General features: G+C 40.6%; 1 protein-coding gene across 5 annotated transcripts in view; it reads left to right on the top strand.

Moving 5' to 3' along the window:
* The window catches only part of asap1b (ArfGAP with SH3 domain, ankyrin repeat and PH domain 1b), a 110994-nt gene that overhangs the window by 82431 nt on the left and 6000 nt on the right, over positions 1-22563 (top strand). For 2 of the 5 annotated variants that reach the window (XM_036521341.1, XM_036521342.1), the window contains 14 exons: positions 55-155; positions 1716-1785; positions 3676-3763; positions 4111-4159; positions 6475-6638; positions 8547-8680; positions 9298-9389; positions 10669-10855; positions 12743-12828; positions 15997-16112; positions 16605-16672; positions 17767-17874; positions 18459-18684; positions 21257-21424. In XM_036521341.1, the coding sequence (XP_036377234.1) occupies positions 55-155; positions 1716-1785; positions 3676-3763; positions 4111-4159; positions 6475-6638; positions 8547-8680; positions 9298-9389; positions 10669-10855; positions 12743-12828; positions 15997-16112; positions 16605-16672; positions 17767-17874; positions 18459-18684; positions 21257-21424 (1657 nt within the window). Of the gene's footprint in view, positions 1-54; positions 156-1715; positions 1786-3675; positions 3764-4110; positions 4160-6474; positions 6639-8546; positions 8681-9297; positions 9390-10668; positions 10856-12742; positions 12829-15996; positions 16113-16604; positions 16673-17766; positions 17875-18458; positions 18685-19614; positions 19687-21256; positions 21425-22563 lie in introns of all 5 variants that reach the window. The other 3 variants (XM_036521346.1, XM_036521344.1, XM_036521345.1) reach the window with 3 other exon arrangements.

Genomic DNA, 22563 nt, shown 5'->3' on the forward strand with positions numbered 1-22563 from the left:
TGTGGTTGTTGTGAAAGTTTGCTTTATTGACATGTGCTGCCTGTGTTTCTGCAGGACTCTCAGAGCAAGCAGGGTGGATACAGCATGCACCAGCTCCAGGGCAACAAAGAGTTTGGCAGTGAGAAAAAAGGCTACCTGATGAAGAAAAGCGATGGGTAGGTGCTGTGTACACATATAGACATGCACCTGCACACATATAAGCATACACCTACATGTATACATACTTGCACCTGCATATCCACACATGTACAAGTGCTCAGAACACTGAGGATGGGCAGGCTGTCGCATGCTCCTCCCAGCAGCCTTCTCTCCAAAGTTGATCCAGGAAGCACTGCAGACAGATCTTTTCTTCAGTTCTCAGCTTGCAAGTCCCAGCTCACAGAATGTATTTCAGGTTAACTTCTATTCTGAATCCTTGAAAACTGGCTTTGACAGTTTAGCCCTCTCTGTGAACTCCTGTGATGGAGGAGGGAGTGATATGAAAGCCTTATTGAAAACACCACAGTGATAAGTGAAATGCAAACTGCACATGACTGACAGGACAGGACAGACTTACCCAGGGTGTTATTGGAGAATTTTTGGAAAGACAACGGCCCGGTGACGGATTCTGCCACAATATTGATCACCCAGACTCTGTACCCAGAACCTGCTTTCATTTCCCTAAGGACTGAGAGGCCTGGGGTGAGGACAGTGTTTCTGGTTTTGAGTGTGTGTGTGTTTGTGTGTAACTGTGTGTGTGCATGCAAGCACGTGAGTGTGGGGGCTGATACGTTATGGCCAACACCATGCTGACTCGTAGTTAATCCCTGCCTTCTAAGGAATCAATATGAATGTCTGAGGAATTGCCCGCCTAATAAGCAGGGTGTATAAGATTGCTTAAAAATGGAATGTAGTGATCTTCGTTTAACTGTGTGCATGCATATCACTGTATGCACATCAGGTATTTACTTGTTGCCTTATTGAGATTACAAGATGTGATAGAACAAGATTCTATCATATTGTAAAATAAAGATGCAGTTGCAATCTCCATTGTTCCTTGGCCACGCTAAGGTGACACAACTATATTTTATTAATATAGTATACTTTATTGATGTTTTGGAGGTTTACACTTATTAAAGCAGTGTTGTAGTGACAAACACGCCTATTACAAACAATATAGCTAAAAATGTATCATTGCTCTTTTATGTCTCTTCAGATTGCTACTCCATAATAATATTATTATTATTATTTTAGTTGAAATGAAAATTATGTTTTTACGTTGTCCTGCGATCCTTCCATGGTTCTATGGTTTCATTGTAAAAGCAGTTTACAGTCTATGGCATGGCAAAATATGCATGGAAATTGAGAGATGATTCATGAAATTTAATTTTCCTGTCACAAAGTCCAAATGCAGCATGACACAGCCACATTGCAGCCCATTAGTTCCCTTTCTAATTCTTTGTTAATTCTGCATTAGCAGTGGTCCATGCCTGAACATTATGAAACAAAGTTGTCTGTCAGCTCAGTGTTAACATATTGGTACCCTACTTACTTCCCTGCTCTACAAATTTTCATTACTCTGCATTACTTTCACTTGATATTTATTCAGTGTTTTGCAGGTATGACAGTCCTATTGTGTGCTTTTCATATCGGCAGATATTCTCCTACACACCTCACGTGGAATGTGTGTAGCAGGTGTAATGATTTGCATTGCGTCCTGTTTCTCCTCCTGCCAGATTGCGGAAGGTGTGGCAGCGGAGGAAGTGTTCGGTGAAGAACGGGATCCTCACCATATCACACGCCACAGTAAGTCTGATTGGCCGGATTTGGCAGATTGGCAGAGGGGGTGTTGTTTCCTGGTTAAATCTGGGGGGGGGTGGAGAAGGGGATCAGCAACACAAGGCCCTGTGGCAGCCATGTGTAGAGAGGTCACTTCCTGGAGGCGGGCTCTGGAACATAGTCTGTGTCCCCTGCCTTCCATTCATTGCAGAGGCAGACGCACTCTGAGTGACCCTGCCTCTGGGCCCGTGCCAGCTTGGCTGCAGACCCTGAGGCTGATCATCATTAATTTGCGGCTGATAAACATCTCATTTCTCCCCTTCACGGCACTGTCATAATAGAGCGGCTGGCTTGCAGATGATGGTGCCAGCTGAGCGCAAACCGTAGAATTGTCTGTTACTACAGCGTTTTGTCCAATGCCCTGCCAGATTACAGGGCCGTGTGCGTAGGGGAAAACATAATGTCGCTTGTTCGTATTGGGTGTGGTCTGTCACATGTCTCTTCCGCTGGCTCTGGCTGTAATCATAAGCTTACTGCTCTGAAGTGGAGAATCTATACCGGACATTTATTCTATGGTCTAATTGCCATTGTTTCTCTTTCCATTATTATTGTTGAGTGACCACATGTGGGACGACGCATTTTTTCTGCTGCCATCACATGCTTCTCTGTGATTTGGAGCTCAAGTGTGGTGTTTCCGAGTATAGTTCCCTGGGATGCTCAGCTTGGGCTTGGCTAAGCTCAGGCCCTTCAGTTTGCCAGAGGCGTTAATTGAATATAGATAGATAGGTAGAATCCTGAATTTGACATCTCTTTCACAGTTACACTGCAAAAAATCCAAATCTCACCAAGCATATTTGTCTCTTTTCAAGTCAAAATATCTCTTTACTCTTAATATAAGACACAGTCATCAAACAAGCAAAATGTCCTTGAGCTACAAGGACTTGTTTTTAGACGGTGCATCTTGAATATCTTGTTTGGTGAAACTGTCTTGAAAACGTCTTACTTTGAGTGGTATATCAAATTAAGCAAGCCTTTTTGACAAGTCAGAAGGTTTTTAAACTGCATGACACAAAAACACGTCCTAATACCAGTTAAAAATGGATCAAAATTAGTTTTTTCCACCTAATTTTAAGATCCCTTATCTTAAAAATGCTTAACTATAACACCTTATTTCAAGAAATCTTAACAAGTGTATTTCCACTAGTTCCATTGGCAGATTTTTTCACTTATTACTAGCAAAAAACACCTTGTATTAATTATTTTATTTCTTATTTTTGAAGGGCTATTTTTTGCAGTGTATCTGTTTGAAATCCTTACTGACAGAAATGTGTTGTTGGAAGTGTGTATAAAAATTAATGAAGCTGTTTCTGCAGCTGAATTTGTCTGTTTTGGTGCAACTGGTGTTGAAGATTATTCAAATTGATTAAGACTGATTAGCCTGTCAATTGGCTGTTGTAGCTGAATAAATTGAAGGACCAATTAAGCTTAACTGAGGGGGGCATCATTTTGAAAGGGAAGATGAAATAATCCTCTCAAATATACACATCCAGAATTTTTGGAGCAAGCTGAAACATGGCAGAGAGATTTCTGTCTCATTTTTATCTTCAGCAAAGTACTTCTTTCCCAAATGTGTTGTGCTTATGTCACTTTTATGACTTACTGTGTATTAAGTGGTTACAAACTGATTGTGAACTTTGATATTGCGGCAGCTGAGAATATGTCTGCTCCTCGGGACTAAACTAAATGAAATTGTTTTAATTTATATTATATTACATTATTGATAATATGTCTATATTACTAATTGTATTGTCAGTGTAGAATGACAAACCATGTTTCATTTCCATCAGTGAGACCTGCCTTGCTGCTGTTCATTTTAAAAGACTCTGAAGTGAACTCTCCCCCCCCCCCCATCTTCAGTCCAACAGGCAGCCAGTTAAACTCAATCTGCTCACCTGCCAGGTGAAGCCAAGCGGAGAGGACAAAAAGTGCTTCGACCTCATTTCCCGTGAGTATACCCTCTGTGCCCACTTACCCAGCAATGGGTTGTGCCACACTGAGGCAGAGTGTGTGTGAGTGCTCCACATTAAAGAAGAGGTGTCGTTGTTTGCCAGACGTCCGCTTCCCTTGCCGATGTGCCCTCTCTATCCTGACTGCTAAAAGGGCAGCATTGTGAGCCCACAAGCCCACAAATAAAGTCGACGCTGCCTGAAAGCAAGGACCTTTCTTGCAGGCTGCTTGGTGTTAGGCTGCCAGAGAATGCCTTTCAGCCTACTGCTTTTGAAAATGGGACAAGCCGAGATAATGCTTACCCCTGTCGTGTCTGCGCTCATTCCATTTCTGTTCTCTCAGCAGATAATCGAACATACCATTTCCAGGCTGAGGATGAGCAGGAGTTTGTGATGTAAGTTTGTGTATGTGCCTGTGTCTGTATGTGTGCATGTGTATACATGTGGGTAGGTGGGTGGGCGGTGAGCTCATAACTAGAGATTATTGATGTATTATTTAAGAGAAGACCTCTTTCTGATCCAATGTCTGCATGCAAACATTGGTCTTGGTCCGACACATGTGAAAGGCATTGGGGCTTTGCTGCTCGGTGGCGGTTTGGTCTCAGGTGAGACCAAGTGATTTTGGCGGATTCCAACACAGTAAGTGCAGACTTCAGCCAGCCTGTGGAGCCAGGGATCGATCATTTCTTCAAAGCTGCAAACTGATGTGTAACAAAGGCACGAGCAAAATGGGATCACAACAAAAAAAACAGATCTTATTAGATAAGCCAAGTTACAGAAGTATGCAATGGAACATTGGCCTGTATTTATCATGACAAAAACAAGACAACAAATAGACATATTTCTTGCTGTGTCATTGCAGTTGGTAAAGCTGCTGTTTTCCTGTTTTCAAAACACACATTTATACCTATGTCTCTCTTTGTCTTTTATGAAATATGTAAATAGGTATAAATGTGTACACTGTATATAAACAGAGAGGAGGGGATTGTATACATTATGTTGTGAATACATATTTTTAGCATATATTTACATCAGCAAGTAGTATGAAGTGAAGAAACAGTGGGTTTGAATGTGGTCCCTTTTGTTAAGAGATTGAACCTCAATTTGATCTGAGAGTGAGCTGCAACTGCATACGGTGCAGGTTTCTGCCAGGTATTCAGGTCAGTGAAACCACTTTCTGCTCTTTCACATGCCCAAAGGAAGGACACTGAAATTTGAGTTATTCTCACACGTTAATGGGTACATTAACTTAGATCTTTCATGACCTCAAATTGCTTTTAGCAGTTGTCTCTCCGTGAATGAACACTATCTATTTAAGGTCAGCTCTCCACTGGATGCATTTCTGTTCTTTTCTGATGACTGTGACATTTTAATCCATCAAAGCTGGTAAACCGCAAGGGGGGACACACCTAGAGATTGTGCACTGGTTGTTTCCGGAGTGACTTGCATGGCCGTGTGATTAGGGCTGGCCGATTAATCGAATTTTATTTTCAATTATGATTTTGGCTTCCAACGATTATGAAAACAAGACAATCGAGATAAAACAATTATTGTGCTGCATCATTTATTGAAATTATATATATATATATATATATATATATATATATATATATATATATATATATATATATAATTTATTATTTTATTTATTTAATTTTTTTACATTTATTTTTAAATTTGTTTTTCAGTTGAATTATATTTAAAGTTCGTACAGTCACACCGGTGTGATTAGCCATTTAGTGCGTATGCTAAAACCGGTGCGATTAGAACACTAGTTTGGAAAAATTCTAGCTAATTTTAGCTTTGAGGAAACAGCGATTTAACATTAAAAAATATAGCAGATGCTAACTGAAAACTATGAGGAGCTTAATAACACTAATGAAAACATAACAAACCATGTAATGTAACACGCACGCTACATATCATAAAAAATAAGTTACGTGTGAAAGGTTTAAAAAGACAAGTTTTTTTAAACAAGTTCAAAAAATGCATGATGTTTCCAAAGTCAATGAGTAATCGTGTTAAATAATCGTGATCTCAATATTGACCAAAATAATCGTGATTATGATTTTTGCCATAATCGAACATGTGATGACTCGTGGCTGGCTGGAGTGGGCTTTTGTGGCAGGCTGGGATGTCGCCATATTAATCAGCCAGCACTGTGTTTTTCTCAAGTCTTGGGAGACTAAACTCATTGTCGATGGTTACTGCATCCTTTTTGCTGCTGGAAGAATTGTACTGGCTGGGGAGTACGCTTTCTTCATTTCGAGTTAACAACAAAGTGGTAGGATTTCAACAACAGTACTGGGAGGATTAAGCCACTTGATAACCAAAGGAACCAAGCCTTTCTGAACATTTCTGAAGAATGCAGACCCAGTGCTGGCTATTGTGATTCAGCAACTTTGAAAAATCATGAGGGCTCTAACCTAGCATGCCTAAACATCCACCATATACTGTTCCATTTGCAGGATTCGTTAGCTCATTATGTGCAGTTTCCCAAGATGACTTGCACTTTGCATAACTTACGCAGTATCTCTATTTACTAGTACAATGCTCCTCTTTCAAGAGCACCATTCATCGGCACAGTAGCAAAGGCCTAGATGCAGTTTCAAGCCTTTTGCAGGCTTCTGGAGGCATCCAAGTCAACAGTGCCCAAACCACTCTTAGTATTACTGACGTGTGTAATGCTTATGACTGTTTGCATTTGTAGCTGGATCTCAGTGCTGACTAACAGTAAGGAAGAGGCCCTGAATATGGCCTTCCGCGGGGAGCAGACTCCTGGGGAGGACAGCCTGGAGGACCTCACCAAGGCCATCACTGATGACGTGCTGCGCATGCCCGGCAATGACATGTGCTGCGACTGTGGGGCCCCAGGTACGCTGCATGCGTCCTGTCTGTGCACCTGAGTCTAATCTGTGTGTGTGTGTGTGTGTGTGTAAGGTTGCATGTATTTTTGTGTGTGCTTTTATGTCTTTGGGAACACGTGTTTTTCTGTGTGTGTGTGCTTGCCTGTGTCATGTACTGTTGTGTCAGCTTTTTTTGTTTTCTTTAGCAGAATTCTTAGGCATAACCTGTTTTTATCTGATACTGTGTAGAGAAACAGTCTTACAATCAACATCTATTGAGTCCATAATTTCTGTGAATTTCTTTGCCGTCAGGCTCAAAATCTTTGACTAGTCAGTGACCAACAAATTTAATCACAGTGCCTGAGTACAGTCTGTTCACATATCTGTATTAGCTACATCTCTGCCCTCCTCCTTTGACAACCAGCCGTGTGAAGTCAAACAGACACACCCAGGTCCTGTCTCTGCCGCATTCAGTCACTCTTTTCCCAGCATGCATTTCACCTGATCCTCCTAACTGAAAAATTGAGTCAGCACCACACGCACCTCCCACAAAGCCTCCACCTCACCCAGCCCCCTCAGATAATAACTGAATAGCCCTCTGTCAGCAGAAAAGCAGTACCCAGAGGATGAGCAGTAAGAGAAGAAACATTACATCACCACTTTATTTATTTATTTGCTTTGCATATATGTAGTTACAGCATGTTCCGGGCTTAATCAGCTGGGATGGCTGAAGTTGAATACTTTCATGAGTAGAGATTCTTATCCAAGATTTGATTCTCAGTTTTCATACGCTACAGGACAGAAGGAATGCTCCTTGTCCTCACCTCTGTGCCTATATTAAGCTGTTTTGGGCTGATTTGCAGGGTGTACTTTGCCCACTCATCTGTGCACAGGTCACATGCTGTTTTGTTTGTGATTCATGAGCTTTGCTGCTTCTCAACTGATGACTCACGTTTGTCCAATCAAGTTGGCTGTAGGACACCAAAATAACTGCGAGCTCCAGCCGTGTCCACAGGGCACGTTCAGTTAAATCCGTAATGCTTCCAGTGCTTGACCTCTGAAGATTCAACTTCTGCAAAGACCTCTAAGTGGTATCACACAGGCGGAGCTCTCACTGTGTGCTGTACTCTGCTGCGATACAAAGTGCTCAGCCTGCTCAGATGCATGATTCTGTTTTCAGCAGTGTCTCATGCACTGTGGTGAATGCAGCCAGGAAGAGGCACAGCGTGATGCCATGTTTGCCGCTTGTGAGCAGTTTCAGCCAGGAGTTGTTGTGTCTTCAAATCACTGAGGCCCCCTAGTGATGCAGCTCATTGCCTTCATGCAGAGTAAATTTCACGCTTGAAAGATGCCATAAATTGTATTTTAAGGGAAACATGCAGGTCGAACATTAATGCATTTGACCCTGGGAATTGTGTGCTTTAATTGTCCCAGTTAGACAAGAAATATATCCAACTCATTTAACAAATGCAAATCAATATCAATGTGTGAAGACCAGCAACCAGAATCTAAAATTTAATTTGACATTATTTGAGTGTTAGGTCTGTACTTAATATATTTATCTCTATTATTTCAGTTGTAAAATCAATATTCCCTGCACTAATGGCAGTGCCTAGATTCAGTGGGTGACATAGACTGTCCATTTTGATCTCTTAATGTTTCACCACTTCCAAGAGCTCAGTCACAGCTCAGTAGAAAGAAAATTACTAAAACCCCCGCTTGCAAGTTTAAATTTAAATAAACCTTTCTAAGGTTTCAGGTGATAAAGAAAGAAGGTTGCTATGCCCCCTCGTGTCTGAAAATCATACCTGCAGTTAAACATTAAATGTTTAAGTATCCAGATGTTTTAAGTATCCAGGGTATGTAACAGAATGATGATGAGTGCTGTGTTGAGTTTTAAAGTGTGTACTCACATTGTGTTTTCCTGTTTTTGCAGACCCCAAATGGTTGTCCACAAACCTGGGTATTTTGACATGCATTGAGTGTTCAGGCATCCACAGGGAGATGGGAGTACATATTTCACGAATCCAGTCCATGGAGCTAGATAAATTGGGAACTTCTGAACTCTTGGTGAGTCCAAATCGTATTAGCCAATTTCAAGTATTTTCAACCCATGAAATGTACACGTGTTATTTGTCATGAAAATGGGAAGCTTCTTAATTTAGAATGTTTGCTCTGTGTAGATTTTTGCAAAAATAAATATGTACCAATAGTACATTTTACTAGTATGATGTTCAGCTGTATGAATGTTGAAGGCACCTGTATTATAAGAATGTTCAGGGAAAGTGTTTGGTTGAATAGTTACTAAATATTTAAGACACTCATTTTCTATTTTCTTTCCTGGGTTCATTTTCACATACTTATTGTTTTTTTAAAATCATTATATTGAATTTATTTATATTAAATATTTCATTTATTTTTTATTTATATGGAAATGTGATTTTTTAACATTATTTTCAAGCTCCAATAGAACATTCATTTTAAGTGGTGATGGTAAAGTAAACAATTGGCATTTTTCAGAAGACAGCACTGAGCTTCTTTAAAGCAATATGAACCACTGAAGGGGCCACTAACAATTAATATCTGTTTTTTAAATCGTTTGCATTAATTGGACAGTTTTGGCCCAGTTACCTGTGTACCTGCTATTTTATGTAGGTTTTTTTTTTCTGTTTGTCTGTCCCTTGCAGCTGGCCAAGAATGTAGGAAACAGTAGTTTTAATGAAATTATGGAAGGGAACCTTCCTTGTCCTTCACCAAAGCCCGTTCCGTCAAGTGACATGTAAGTTGTGTATTATATCATCTACACTCAAGGGCATAAGAGGAGTGAGTTTCCTCATAGGGTAGTGCTTCTCCTGTTGTAGAGTAGACATAGACATAGAGGAGGGAAACGATATATTTTCCCCTTGACCAGCAAATGTGAAATAATGTGATTGTTTTGTGATTCAATGAGATGTTACAATTCACTTTCACCCTTTCTGCGCCATGTCACCTCTCCGCTCACTATCCTATGGTTGACATTTACATTTACATTTTATACATTGAGCAGACACCATTATTCAGAACAATTAAAAAATGCATGTAGAAAAGTTAAGAGGCTGAGAGCAGAGTTGTTGCAACGGATAGGGTCATTACATAACATACAGCATTCTAAGGACCAGTGTAAGTCATCTTGCTAAGCTTACCATATAAACCTGGAATGCCCCCTCCCCCTCAAAAAAAAAAAACAAAAACAAAAAACAAATTAAACATTTTGGAGGTGGAGGAAGAGGAGAGAAAGCACATTTTAGTGAAACATTAATAGGTTGGAATGAGACAACAGCAGAGAACAGACAGGATTCAACTGAGAGGGCAAAGCAGGGTGGGCAGGAAATGTTCCATTAAATTGCTTCTCCTGTGTAAGTGAAATGCCTTTTCCATATTACCTGAATTCCATGTTTCTGCTTCTTCAAACAGGGATAAATGGCTTTTCATCATTTAAATGGATTGCCACTGTTTTGTAAAAAAATTAACAAATTAAATGGTTAATGACAAACTTATGTCAGGTTTAATTCAGGTTTAATTCAAGTATCAATCAGTTTTGAAAGGTTGTGAGCTCATAAGGGCTCAGAGAATAGTAGCAAGAATATGTCATTTGGGAGTCAGGCAAGCTTTTTTTTTTGAAGTAATGATTTAATAAGTAGTAATGGATTGGCAGAAACGTGAATCCTGTCTTTCTTGGTGATTGATGATATGCTGTGAGTAGCAAACTGAGGCATTATTTTTAATACACTTGTAAATCAACTTATATTTTGTCTTTGTTACTTCCATCGTTTTGGATATTATTGTATTGGAAGCTATTGTAATGAAGCTGTTTTGATTAATTGGTCTACGCCTGGGACTCCGAAACAGGAATGGCTTGCAAGTGAATTCTTTTGTGGGTGTGAGTGTATTACACGTGTATTTTGATGGACTTTTATGACCTAAATTGAGATTTGCTCAGGTGTAATGGTGATACACATAAATTGTACGTAGCAACCACACCATTGCCCATGAGGCACTGCTTCTCCCTCACCCCACAGGACGGCAAGGAAGGAGTTCATCAATGCCAAGTATGTGGACCACAAATTTGCCCGCAAGACCTGCACTTCGGCATTTGCCAAGATGAGCGAGCTGTATGAAGCTGTGAAGTCTAGGGATCTACTTGCACTAATCCAGGTCTATGCCGAGGGGGTGGAGCTGATGGAGCCGCTGCCCGAGCCAGTCCAGGTGAGGCCTCGCCCTTTTCCTGGCCCTGAGCTGACAGTGGCAGAGCTGTGTATAAATAAGGGCTTGGGTGTATGAAGTGTGGGTAGAGGCATAAGAATAGAGAGGCACAATGCAATTGTCAAGATTGTCACCCCACAATAAAATGGTTCTCATGGTTCAGGATTGACATTTAGGATTATGTTGTACACGAATCTGGACAGTCTTAGCCATTGAAAAAACAAGGAATTGTTTCTATCCTAGTATTTCATATCATGAAAGTAAAGTAAAAATAAATAAATTCCCAATTCAGCAGCACCAGATTGGGGTGCAGAAAGCAGAGTTGCTCAGCATGCTCAGCCAGTCAGCTGGCTAAATCATGGATCAACAAATGAACTTGTTGACGTTCGCTATCGCATTCAAGTTAGCTCTGCGAGACTCAACATTAGCTTACGTTATTATCACCATCAGCTACCTGTAACATGTAGAAACACCAACTCATATGGGCGAGTAATGTTACGTTCGCAATATGTTAGGTAAAATAAGTTCCAGTTGCACTGGCACCAACGTTAATCAAAGACTAACTATCGCTACGTTAATAAACTCTATTATCTCGTTGTAGTTAACTGTATATCACTGCAACAAAGTGCATTATTCGGACATTTTCAGTGTAACTGGGAAACTGGGCATGCTTGTCATCACAGAAATAGATCATAAGATTGTGGTGTTTGCTCAAGACCACAGAGTGGTGACTAGAGACAGAGAGAGGCAGCTGCATCAGAGCCAAAGTAGCCCATTTTTAAATTAATTTATTTTATCGGCAATCGGATTAAAAAAACAACGATTCCGATAATCGTAAAAATGCTCAGTATCGGATCCGATAATCGGCCAGGCCAATAATCGGTCGACCCAAAGTAAACATTGTGCCATACTAGGGCATCAAAGGTCACCTCTGTCTCGATATATGTCATATTGTCACAGGACAAATTCAGTGAGATTAAATTGGGCCTTGGAAAATTGCATTTAAATACATATATGTTATATTGCCAAATAAAGGCTTTTAACTTGGATTTGTAAATTTATATTATTTCATAAGAGCCACTCTCCACTATACTTCTTGCCAATGGGGAAATATCAGTCCCTGCAAGTTCTGGGAAAAGGTTTTGAGACACTTGTGTGAAGGGTTCTTTTGAAGAACTGCATAGCAACTTTGTAAAGACATAAATACATTTATTAGTTGACAACACAAGTGTTTTGCTGCGATTCAGCTTTGAATCGGATGGTCCAAGTTTTGCATACAATTTATTGTGGAGCTTTATGTTTTATTATGAATACAAAGTTTCATACACATCATTGTGTGCTTAATCAGAACGTGGGCTGGACCTCATTATTAAACTGTAAAGTGATTAATTGGTACCTGTAACACACACATAACACGTGTGTGTTAACTCCCCTGTCTGAATTTTAGCAATTATCCAGTTATTATCTAGTGTTATCTATTATTATTTAGTTATTTATTTTAACTCCAATAAAGTGTTACTTTTTAAAATGGCCAATCAATGGCCAATGACTCTGCTGTACATGGGAAAACTCCTTTTAACAACCATGCACGCAACTTGGAATATGAAGACTTTGAAACAATGTACAGTATTGCAGAGTAATTTGTTTTAAGTGTTCGCATTTACTTGTGAATTTTTATGTAGTCCATGTGAAGGGGCTGCATGGTTCTTTAATTATAACCTTTTGTTACCAAAGCAAAATGTTATCAAATCTGTGTGTATGGAAGCACATGAGGGAAAATTCTGTTCGGTGCAGCCTCTTTGGATTGTGATGAAGAATGTAACATAGATACTACTTTCCATTCATTGACACTGAATTATCCATGTCTCCTTGTGTGATTGCCCCCTACAGGAGCCAGGAGAGACAGCACTCCACTATGCGGTGCGGACTGCAGACCCGACCTCACTGCACCTAGTCGACTTCCTTGTGCAGAACAGGTGTGCAGCTGAGATGGGCAGTCAGATGTAGCATGGGTTTACCACAAGTTAACAGAGCTTTCACTATTACAGCAGCAATTCACATAAATGACAAAAAACACACATAACTTACTAAAGCACACACAATATTGTACGCTGGAAAGAAAGCAGTCAGTAAAAGACATTGGCTGCATCTCACAAAAGACAAGCGGAATTGGGTCAAGCGTTTGTTTTTCAACCTTAATTTATTCCTTTCTTTTCAAGGGCTTGCTCAACAGCTGACCCAAATACAGACAGGGCTTAATTGGTCACAGGAAAAGGAAGTTCCATGTTGATTAATGGACTTATCCCAGAAAAGCCGTGCCCACACGATGATGGTGTTCATAACACAACAGTCTCTTCTGTTTGGCCTGAACTGATTTGTAACAAAATCTAAGCCTTTTGGGTATACTCACTTCATCATACCATGTGCTGAATCCTAAAAATAGGTATTTGGAGCAGGGCACTTGCTGGTACAGTTGTTTGTGAGCTGCTGCTTACTGGAGGGAGAGTGGGTTACTGTAATGGCAGGGAACCGGGGTTGCAGAAGTAGATTGCTTGCCTGGCAGCTAGGGGAGAAGATCAAACAACTCTCCAGCTGTTTTGCCAGATGTGCAGGGGATGTGGAATATAGAAACTCAGCCATGCACTCCCACAGCTAGGACAAACTGAGCTGTATATAACTAACTTGGTTCATCCCAAGTTGGTTTTATGATGCTTTATAGACTGCAGATTTTATTACTGGCACAAGAGGTAATATACCAGAAGGAATGATTCAAGTAACCAAAACAGCAAGGCATATATTATCTTACATATATTATGGTGCTTATATAGTAAATTCAGGTGTATGTTTTTGTGTTTGTTTTTTGTAAAAGGTTTCTAAAGAAATTACTCCCCCTTCTAGGGTGGTGTTTCAAGAGATGCTAAAGTCATGGACCTTAAAAAAGTATGCATTGAACATACTATTTACATGTGTGACATACTAAGAGTAATGGCAGTTTTAATTAAGCTACAGAATCCAGCTAAAATTGATTCATAAAGTTTAGTATAGCATACCCCTAAAACAGACAGACATTTGAAAAGAGCAACGAACTGCAACAAGTGATGAAATGGGACTTAATTCTTAAATAAATTTCACATCCAGTTGCTGTAATATACATATAAACATAAATATATGCATCATCAGACTCATTGTTATATTTTTTGGAGAGCTTTTTGGGCATCATGTTTTTAAAAAATACCCTGTTCTTGTGCCAGTGACTCACTATTTCTAATCCTCCTCTCTCACTAATGGCAGGGCAAACTATGCATATGCAAAGTGTCATCTTACAAAGTGTTTGTTAGTCTCATTCCTTTTTTACCCTTAGCCAAACCTCAGCCTCACATTTCCGTTCCCCCCACTGACTCAGTCAGCTGCAAACATTGTTCCTCTGTTCAATTAATTTTGCATTCTTAAACACTGACGTCCATCACGGCGACAGCAGTTCTTCCTGATAAATTATCTCACATCATTACTGGAACTTTCATTCAGATGATTCGACTCATCTCCCCCAGTATAAAATTCCATCAAATGGTGAGATTAATAGGCAGATATTCAACACCATGTACTGTAAACTAAGTTATATATCAAAAACATGCTCACTATACTGACAAACTATTGAACAGCTGGAAATGAGCAATTTTCTCTGGATAAAGCATTGCTCATTGAACATCATATTGAACACATTAGTTACACATATTGATGCTTACATAATTCATGCTCTTCTGAATAGCATTACTGTAAATTGGGTCACGCTTGTATTTTGAAATCAATATTATAGTAGCATTATATTAGCATTATATTATTAGCTAGTTATTAATCTGCCACCATGTCAGCAGTAGCAGTGATGTCAAGTTTTATGGTAAATGTACAATTCGCAAAAATGTATTAAGAAAAATGGGTCCAGAAAGAGTGCTAGCAGGTATAGCAGGTATAGATGCTACAAAATAGCAAACCTTCTTCTATACTGTCCACAACAACATCTCTCGTAGGCAGGTAATTATTTTTCTGTGGTGATTAAAAACATTGTTTGACTGTATTCAGAAGAAAGAATATGGCCACCCTTTGCAAATGATTTTTTAATTAATCTTTAAATGTGTGTGTATGAATGTCACATGGCTATCTTTGGAACCATGTAAAACACACTCAAGTCTTTATAGTTGCCAGACTTCGGTAAGTTACTCTCAGTATTATTATGAATACACTCTCATAGTAAGTTTGCCTTCTAGGTAATTTTTTGAGTCCTCTTAGAATTTTTTCTCAGTATTCAGTTTCTCATTGAAAGGCAAAACTACAACCAGCTCTGTGAAAATAGAATAGATTTTATTTACCTTTGTTCCAATCTGTAACAACATGCAAAGATAATACCTCAGACCTGCATCAATACAATCTGTGCTGTTTGTACACACATTAAATTTGCATAAAATGAGTTCCATAATTCCATAGTTCCCTAATTTACTAAAGTTAGGTACATAGAGGATCTAGACCTGCCTCTCATAATAACTGGACTGAACATGCCAGTCACCAGCACATTTCCCCCTTTTCAGGTTTTCTGTGCTATACTGAATACCTCACATAACAGAGCTTATGTGCTGAGCAGATGTTATTCTATATAGGACTTGTATTGCTGTCAGTGTAAGCATCATCCTGGTTTCTGAATCAGTCACAACCTCTCTCCATTCATTGGTAGCAGATGCCTTCATCCAGGGCCACAGACAATGCTGACTTTTTTTGTATGCTGGCCATTTATGAAACAGTGCAGCTGCGGTCAGGTACCATACTCAGGGGCACAATAACGGTCCCACAGTCCATCAATTACAAAGCCTGATTCTTTGACCACTACACCACGAGGCCCCCCAAATCAAATGAGAAATCAGCAGGTGCATGTTGTACATTTGCTCCACCCATTATAGGGTTTGTGAAGCATCAACTCTCCATTTGCTGTAACTTAAACAGTTCAGACAGGCTTTGTGTAGCTCTAGGAGCAGACAGCAGTGAAGCCACGGCCATTGGCAGGTCTGGTGACCTGACTGCATGATGCCATGTTGCGGGCCAGCACTGCGGCCTGAACGCCTCTCTCTCTTTCTCCCTCTGTGCGTGTGTCTCTGCAGCGGCAATCTGGACAAGCAGACAGAGAAGGGGAACACGGCACTGCACTACTGCTGCATGTATGAGAAGTACGAGTGTCTCAAACTGCTCCTGAGGGGCAAGCCTGCGACAGACATCAGTGAGTACCCCCCCCATTGTTCAGACCATCAGGGGCTTCTGGGGAAGCAAACGGTGCTAGTCTCACTGGTTGCGCCTCACCTGAATCTCAGGACATAAGTGTTGGTGCTGTTGCGTTAACATTTAGCTGGTGGTCTTACCCTGAGTGACTATTACATTATTGAGTATAATAAAGTGAGAAAAACAGTTGTATAAAATTGTCCATTGCACAATAGAAACAGTGCCACTGTATAAAACAAGGTTATGTTACTATTCTGTCACGCACAAGTACCATAGTGAAGAGGACGATATAAATAAATACATATATGCGTTCATTGCATGTTTTCTGATGATGACATGGCCATGGGTTCATAGTGACATATGTAATCCTGGTTGTGTGGAATTTTGTCAGGCCATGACAGATTCTGCCAGCAGTTAAATGCAGATTTTATGTTTGGTGTACCCATACTGGGCTGTAAGTATGGTTTGGTTGTGTTACTTTGTGAAATTTCAGCCAATCTAAATGGAGAGACTGCACTGGATGTCGCCAAGAGGCTAAGGAACACACAGTGTGAAGAACCAGTAAGTCTATTGTGTTGCTAGTAAAGGAAATAATGTTTTGTCATTTGACTGGAAAATACTTAAAATGCTTAAAGGTATCCATGGAGATATAGACTTGATATATTTGTTTCATGAAGAATACATAATCTGTGCTGGAAAAAACTGTTAAGATCACATTGACAGCCATCTGGGGGCCTTTACAATTTGTGACCATCAGGTGGCAGCAACTAAAATATTTTCAGTATTATTGAATGTGTCAACCCATTATCTGTAAACGGACACCCTTTCATGTTGCTAAATCTGTGTCATCTTGTCCGGCAGTAGTGAACAGCTGGGTGGGCCGTTCTGCATGTGAGACCTGAACAGCTTGGTGATTAGATTCATGCAGGGTTCAAATAATAACAAGGTGTTGTGCAGCATCACAGCTTAGGTAGTGCTGTTTTGATCATAGTGCTTATGACAGACACTGTGTGCTGTGATCTGTTCTGCAATTCCCAGCTTTCTGTTCTGCCATGAGACAATGAAACAGATACTGCTCCTCTGCACCCGTGTTTCTAAATAATGCGATTTTCTGTCAGTGAACCCCAACACCAGAGCTTGCCTGTTTTTCTGGTATTTTCTTTCACTCCCCACTAGCTCCAAGGGAGTCTGCCTGAACATAAAATGGCAGCATTGGGAAAATATGTGTCGGCTGGTGAAGAAAATCATTGTTCACTCACTGGTTAAAATCATATTAATTGTGTGCGTTGCATAAATGCTTCAACTAAGCTGTATTATGTATTTTTAAATACAGAGCTCATGGTAAGTTAAATGTTTCAAAAGAGAAAATAAAGGAGTGCTCCATTGCGTTTTTAAAATGATGTCCCAGTTAAAAAAAAAAAGCACTAACTGATGCTCTTTGGAAAACCAGTACACTAAAACTAGAGAAAGAAACACCAAAAAGACCAACAAACGCAAGGCACATTTTTAGTGGAAAAATTAAAATAATTAAAATAAATAATTTTTTCTTACTCAAAAGTGATCCTGGGAAGATCATAACTGCGGACTGTCGTATATCTTAGACCAGTAATAATTCCTGACACTAACCTGTCGGTGTGTCTGATGTGTGCACCCAGTTGGTGCAGGCGGCAGCTGGGAGGTTGAACCCTCACGTGCATGTGGAGTATGAGTGGAATCTGCGGCCCGAGGAGATGGATGAGAGTGATGACGACCTGGATGACAAGGTGAGGAAACGTCACCCCCCTTGCATCCAGTCAAGAGCTGAAGTGTACCGTGTATAGCCCTGACATTACCTGAGGTATAGTAAGCGCCCAAGACCTGAACTGGGGTTAGTTTAAGTTACTGTTTCACATAATGGTAGGAGTACCATCATACCATTATACCTTAAATGGTATGGGTAATATGATCTTGGATCACTTGATGGGGAGAGAAAGTACTCAGAGTCCAGACACATCACAGATACATGCACAAGCCCAGTTAAACCACATGCCCTTATCTAGAACAATCAAAGAGCCTCTACAGTCCATGCATGTTGTCTGTAACTGTCAACTGTTTGCAGCCTTTCATTATACTTTTTATGTGTTTAGGTTTTTTTTTTAATCTGTCAAGTTTAATATAATTGAGAATCTTTAACCTCTTTTGTACTTTGTTGTGGGTTTATGGAGTTTGAGACGCAGTCAATTAACAGCAACCAGTCAGCTGTTTTAATCAGCTAATTCTTTCCTCTTATAAACAAGGCATAACAAGGCCACCAAAAAAGGGGAAGTTCTGACAGAAAACCCTCTCTCTTTGCCCCTCCCCTCCGCAGCCCAGTCCCATTAAGAAGGAGCGCTCCCCACGGCCCCAGAGCTTCTGCCACTCCTTCAGCCTCTCCTCCCAGGATAAGCTGTCACTGCCTGGGTTCATCGGGTACCGCGACAGACAGCGCCTCTCCTACAGCGCCTTCACCAACCAGATGTACAGCGTCTCCACTGACTCAGCCACCTCGCCTGTCATAGATGCCCCACCTCTACCCCCCAGGAACGTTGGCAAAGGTAGGAAGCAGTCCTGGATGGGAGGCATGGTCGCTAGCCCTCTCTGCCAGAGGAGGTTAAAGCCTTTGTTCAAATCCTTGTGCCTGCATTCTTGGGGATGTGGCCTGAATTTTTATTTCAAAATCAACTGGCCTGTCCTGCACCTAGTTAAAATGTAACTTTGCCCTGATTCTGTAGCAGCATGTTATTGCCACAATATTTCAGGAACATATTGGAAATATGTTAGCTGAGTATGACATTTTTGTAATGGTTACAGTAGTGAAATAGTTGAAATGAGCTCACCATATTCTTTCAACTGACATTGGTTTGAAGTATATTGGAGAACTTAAATGGTGTAGAGCAGTAGTTTATTCTGTCAGTGTAAAAACAAAAGCCTGTTGCTATTATGAAATCTGTGTATGCAATTTGAGAGTCGTACACACACAACTGAATGATCTGTTTTGTGAGAATTAACCAGAGGGCAAGAGGAAGGCTTCATAGCAGCTGCACACACAAGGTGTTCCTCAGAATGGATGGCTGCAGACGAGTAAAAGTGAAGGCAGCATTACAGCAGATGCCCCTCTTATAGAGCAAATGCTATGTCAAGGAAACCCTGATGACTTCCTGGTCATTAACACCATCTTTTAAATTGGCCTGGTCTAATGACAGAGCTTAGTTAGTGCAGAGCCAGGAATTGATGGACTGGCTCGAGTGTTAATGTGAGGCCCTCAGTCCCCCCTTCCTCTGTCAATCACAGAGGGTGCTGCTGTGATGGCTTCTCATGTGCTTCCACATTTTTTGGTTTGCTTCATTTGGTTCCTCACTGAGGGCTGAAGTCCACATCTGAAGCTAGCACTCATTCAGAGACTCTGCTCTCTCCCTCTCTCCTTCTGCCTCACATGCTTTCTCTCTTTCTCCCTCTTGCTTTTTGTCTGTTTTTTTCTCTCACAGTACCAATTCTGACTTTTACCGGATCTCAGACGTCACACTATGCCACTGTGGCGGGCACCCGACCATTTCTCCGTGAATATTGGCATATTCTATATTTCTCACCTTCTCCTCCCTCCACACCCAGTACACTGTGGTTGTGCAGTCGACCCTTTCCCACCTGGCTGAGCTCTCTGTTACCTGCATCAGCAAACACTGAGTCCAACATGTACAGAGGCAGTGCTGCTCCTAGGCTTTTGGATTACCACTTTCATGCAAAGCTGTAGGTAAATTCCATCCCTCTGTGATAGATTTAATGAAGGCGTGATTTTGAGTCTGCTGGTCTTGCTTCGTGCTCAGTTCTTTTGTTTATTGTTCTGCCCCAAAAATATGGTTACAGGGATAGAACAGGATTTTCCTCATGTTCCATGTACAGCTGTTCAAATCCCTCTGCTATTGTTGTGATTAGTGAGGATGTGGCTGCGTATTTCAGTAGTTGTACAGTATTGTCTTAGTTCCTCAGGTTGCTAAGGCAAAGAGGTTTGGAGGCAAGACAGAAACGAACAAATGCGTTTCGGCCTTGAATGCTCTCACCCAGGACCCTTCACAGTCAATTAGTATTCATGGGATTTAAGTATACCAAATTCTCCACAATAAGCTGGGTCTCTGCAGCTCTAGGATATTCATGTTTATATGACTTCAAATATCTTGAATATTCAACAGACAAAAAAATCCTATTACTAGCTTTAGCATAGTCCTTTGTTTTCTTGTTCATCACTGATTAAAACACTGCTATAAAACATAGCTAAGCAACCAAGCAGGGCCTTTTATGACACATTTCTGTGTATATAAGAAAACTTTGAAAACAAGAGTCTGAACCAATACAGCTACTGAGAAACAAATCCTGAATAGAGAGAGTGAAAGATGGTTAGCTGTAATTCTGTAGGCGCATATATGCTTTCTATGCTCAAGTCTTTCTGCAATGACAGAAATTCAAAAACCATTCAAGACCATTTCTCCTCATGTATAATTCTGTGATTTTCCAGGACAGTACTATGCTGCTGATGAAGCAAGTTTGAAAACTGTGTAATCAGTAGCTTGAGTGATACAGTAACTCAAAGCAGTCACAAACTGGTCTTTCTCAATTCATCCTTTTAACGAGATAGTCCTATTTCATGTATACGTAGAACATTACCTTGGTTGTAGATGGTTCTGATCACATATTTTACCTTAAGTAATTCTCAAAACTCAGAGCCCACATAATCAAAGGAACTGTTTATAAAATGGTATATTGATATAATGATGGAGAGGACACCCTTAGTGTGTCATAATCAAGAAAAGGACAGATTCACCCATCCCTGCCCTGCTCAGTATATTTAAAAGCACGTATTGAGTCTTCACTCCCTGTCATCAGATGTACCTCTCGATCTTGTGCTTCTTATTTTCACATCCCAGCATTCCAGTGTGATACTGTGTTTCTTTCGATGCTGTTCTTTTGATGATGTCTTCACAGTATGTCCAGAGACCCCTGCCCCATTCTGCTTCCCCTTTAAGCCTGTGCCGCAGCCCTGCCCACAGACCCCACCCGTTCCATGCTGTCAGGCATGCGTGTGGGTGGAGCCTCGTGCCTGTCAGTCACTGCATGTTATATCTGTCACTCTTCTAGCTCCCTCCTCTGGTCCCTCCACCCTCCCTCTGGGCTCCCAAGCACTCGGGGGCTCTACCCTGTCCAAGAAGAGGCCTCCGCCCCCTCCCCCCGGCCACAAACGCACCCTGTCTGACCCGCCCAGCCCTCTACCTCATGGCCCACAGAGTAAAGGAGGGATAACTTGGGGTGAGTCAGGCAGGAAAAAAAAACACAAAAAATTAAAGAGCATACAAATAAACAAACAGTGAGAAAGCTTGTGCTTCTTCTTGTGGGCTGTTCAGGCTGTTGCCATGACTACAGTGGTGCACTGTTTCCATCTTGAAGCACCAGAGTGCCAGAGTTTTATTGGCTCTGATTTTTTTTCTTTGGACTGTAAACCTGACTGTAATGGCCAAAACATATCATTCTGAATGGTTGTCTCCTGAATGTGTGGGACATACTGCCCAACAAAACCACCTTTTATTGTTGTTTTTTAATCCCTCTTCTTTTCTATTGATATTGCTGGGGGACGTTGCCATAACAGTTGTCAAATAATCCATCCATTTTTTGACCCAATCCCTAAATGTGTGGATAAAAATTGCACAGTAAAACAGCAGATAGGGAAAATCTAATTTAATCTTTCATTTGACCAGTACAATATGCTTGCATTCCACATGTGTGAGAAAGCAGTTCATGTAATTAAAACTAAATGTTTTCTTTTTCCTCACATGCATTTGGATCTTTTGGCCATTGTATGGCAAATTTTATGGTCACCTGATATTTTTAAAGATGAATGTTGGTCTGGGTGGGTTTTTTTTTCGTGTTTTTGCCCCCTGCTTTGTTCTTCTATGCGCATCTCAAAATGGCAATATAATGTTAATATATAACTGAGGGAGTGCAAGGAGATTACCAAATGTCCCATATTGACTCTGGGTCGTGTCTTCTATCATTAGCCTAAAATGGCTGTAGAACAGAGTTGATGTACAAACACAGTTTATATTATAGCTTGTAGAGTGTAATGACAGTGAAAATCAGATAAATTAAAAAATGAAATTAAAATCTCCTGAGCATTTAAACTGCCCTGGAGTCTAGTGCTTGTGTATGCGTAATACAGAGAAGTAGGGTCAGAGAGCCTGAAGTACTCTGTTAAAAATCCAGCATAATGATGTGGTACAACTTTGATAAAGGTGCTTGCCAACTACATACTACTAAATAATATAGTTATACATAGTTGATTCCTGGTTTTTCTCCAACACCCAGCAACCCCAATGTTTGTCATCTTTTTAAAACACTAAAAAGTAGGCATCAGTTATGTCCAGTGTCTCAATTCAGTTTAGATAATCAAT

Source organism: Megalops cyprinoides, chromosome 2 (assembly GCF_013368585.1).
Source record: "Megalops cyprinoides isolate fMegCyp1 chromosome 2, fMegCyp1.pri, whole genome shotgun sequence".
NCBI lineage: Eukaryota > Metazoa > Chordata > Actinopteri > Elopiformes > Megalopidae > Megalops > Megalops cyprinoides.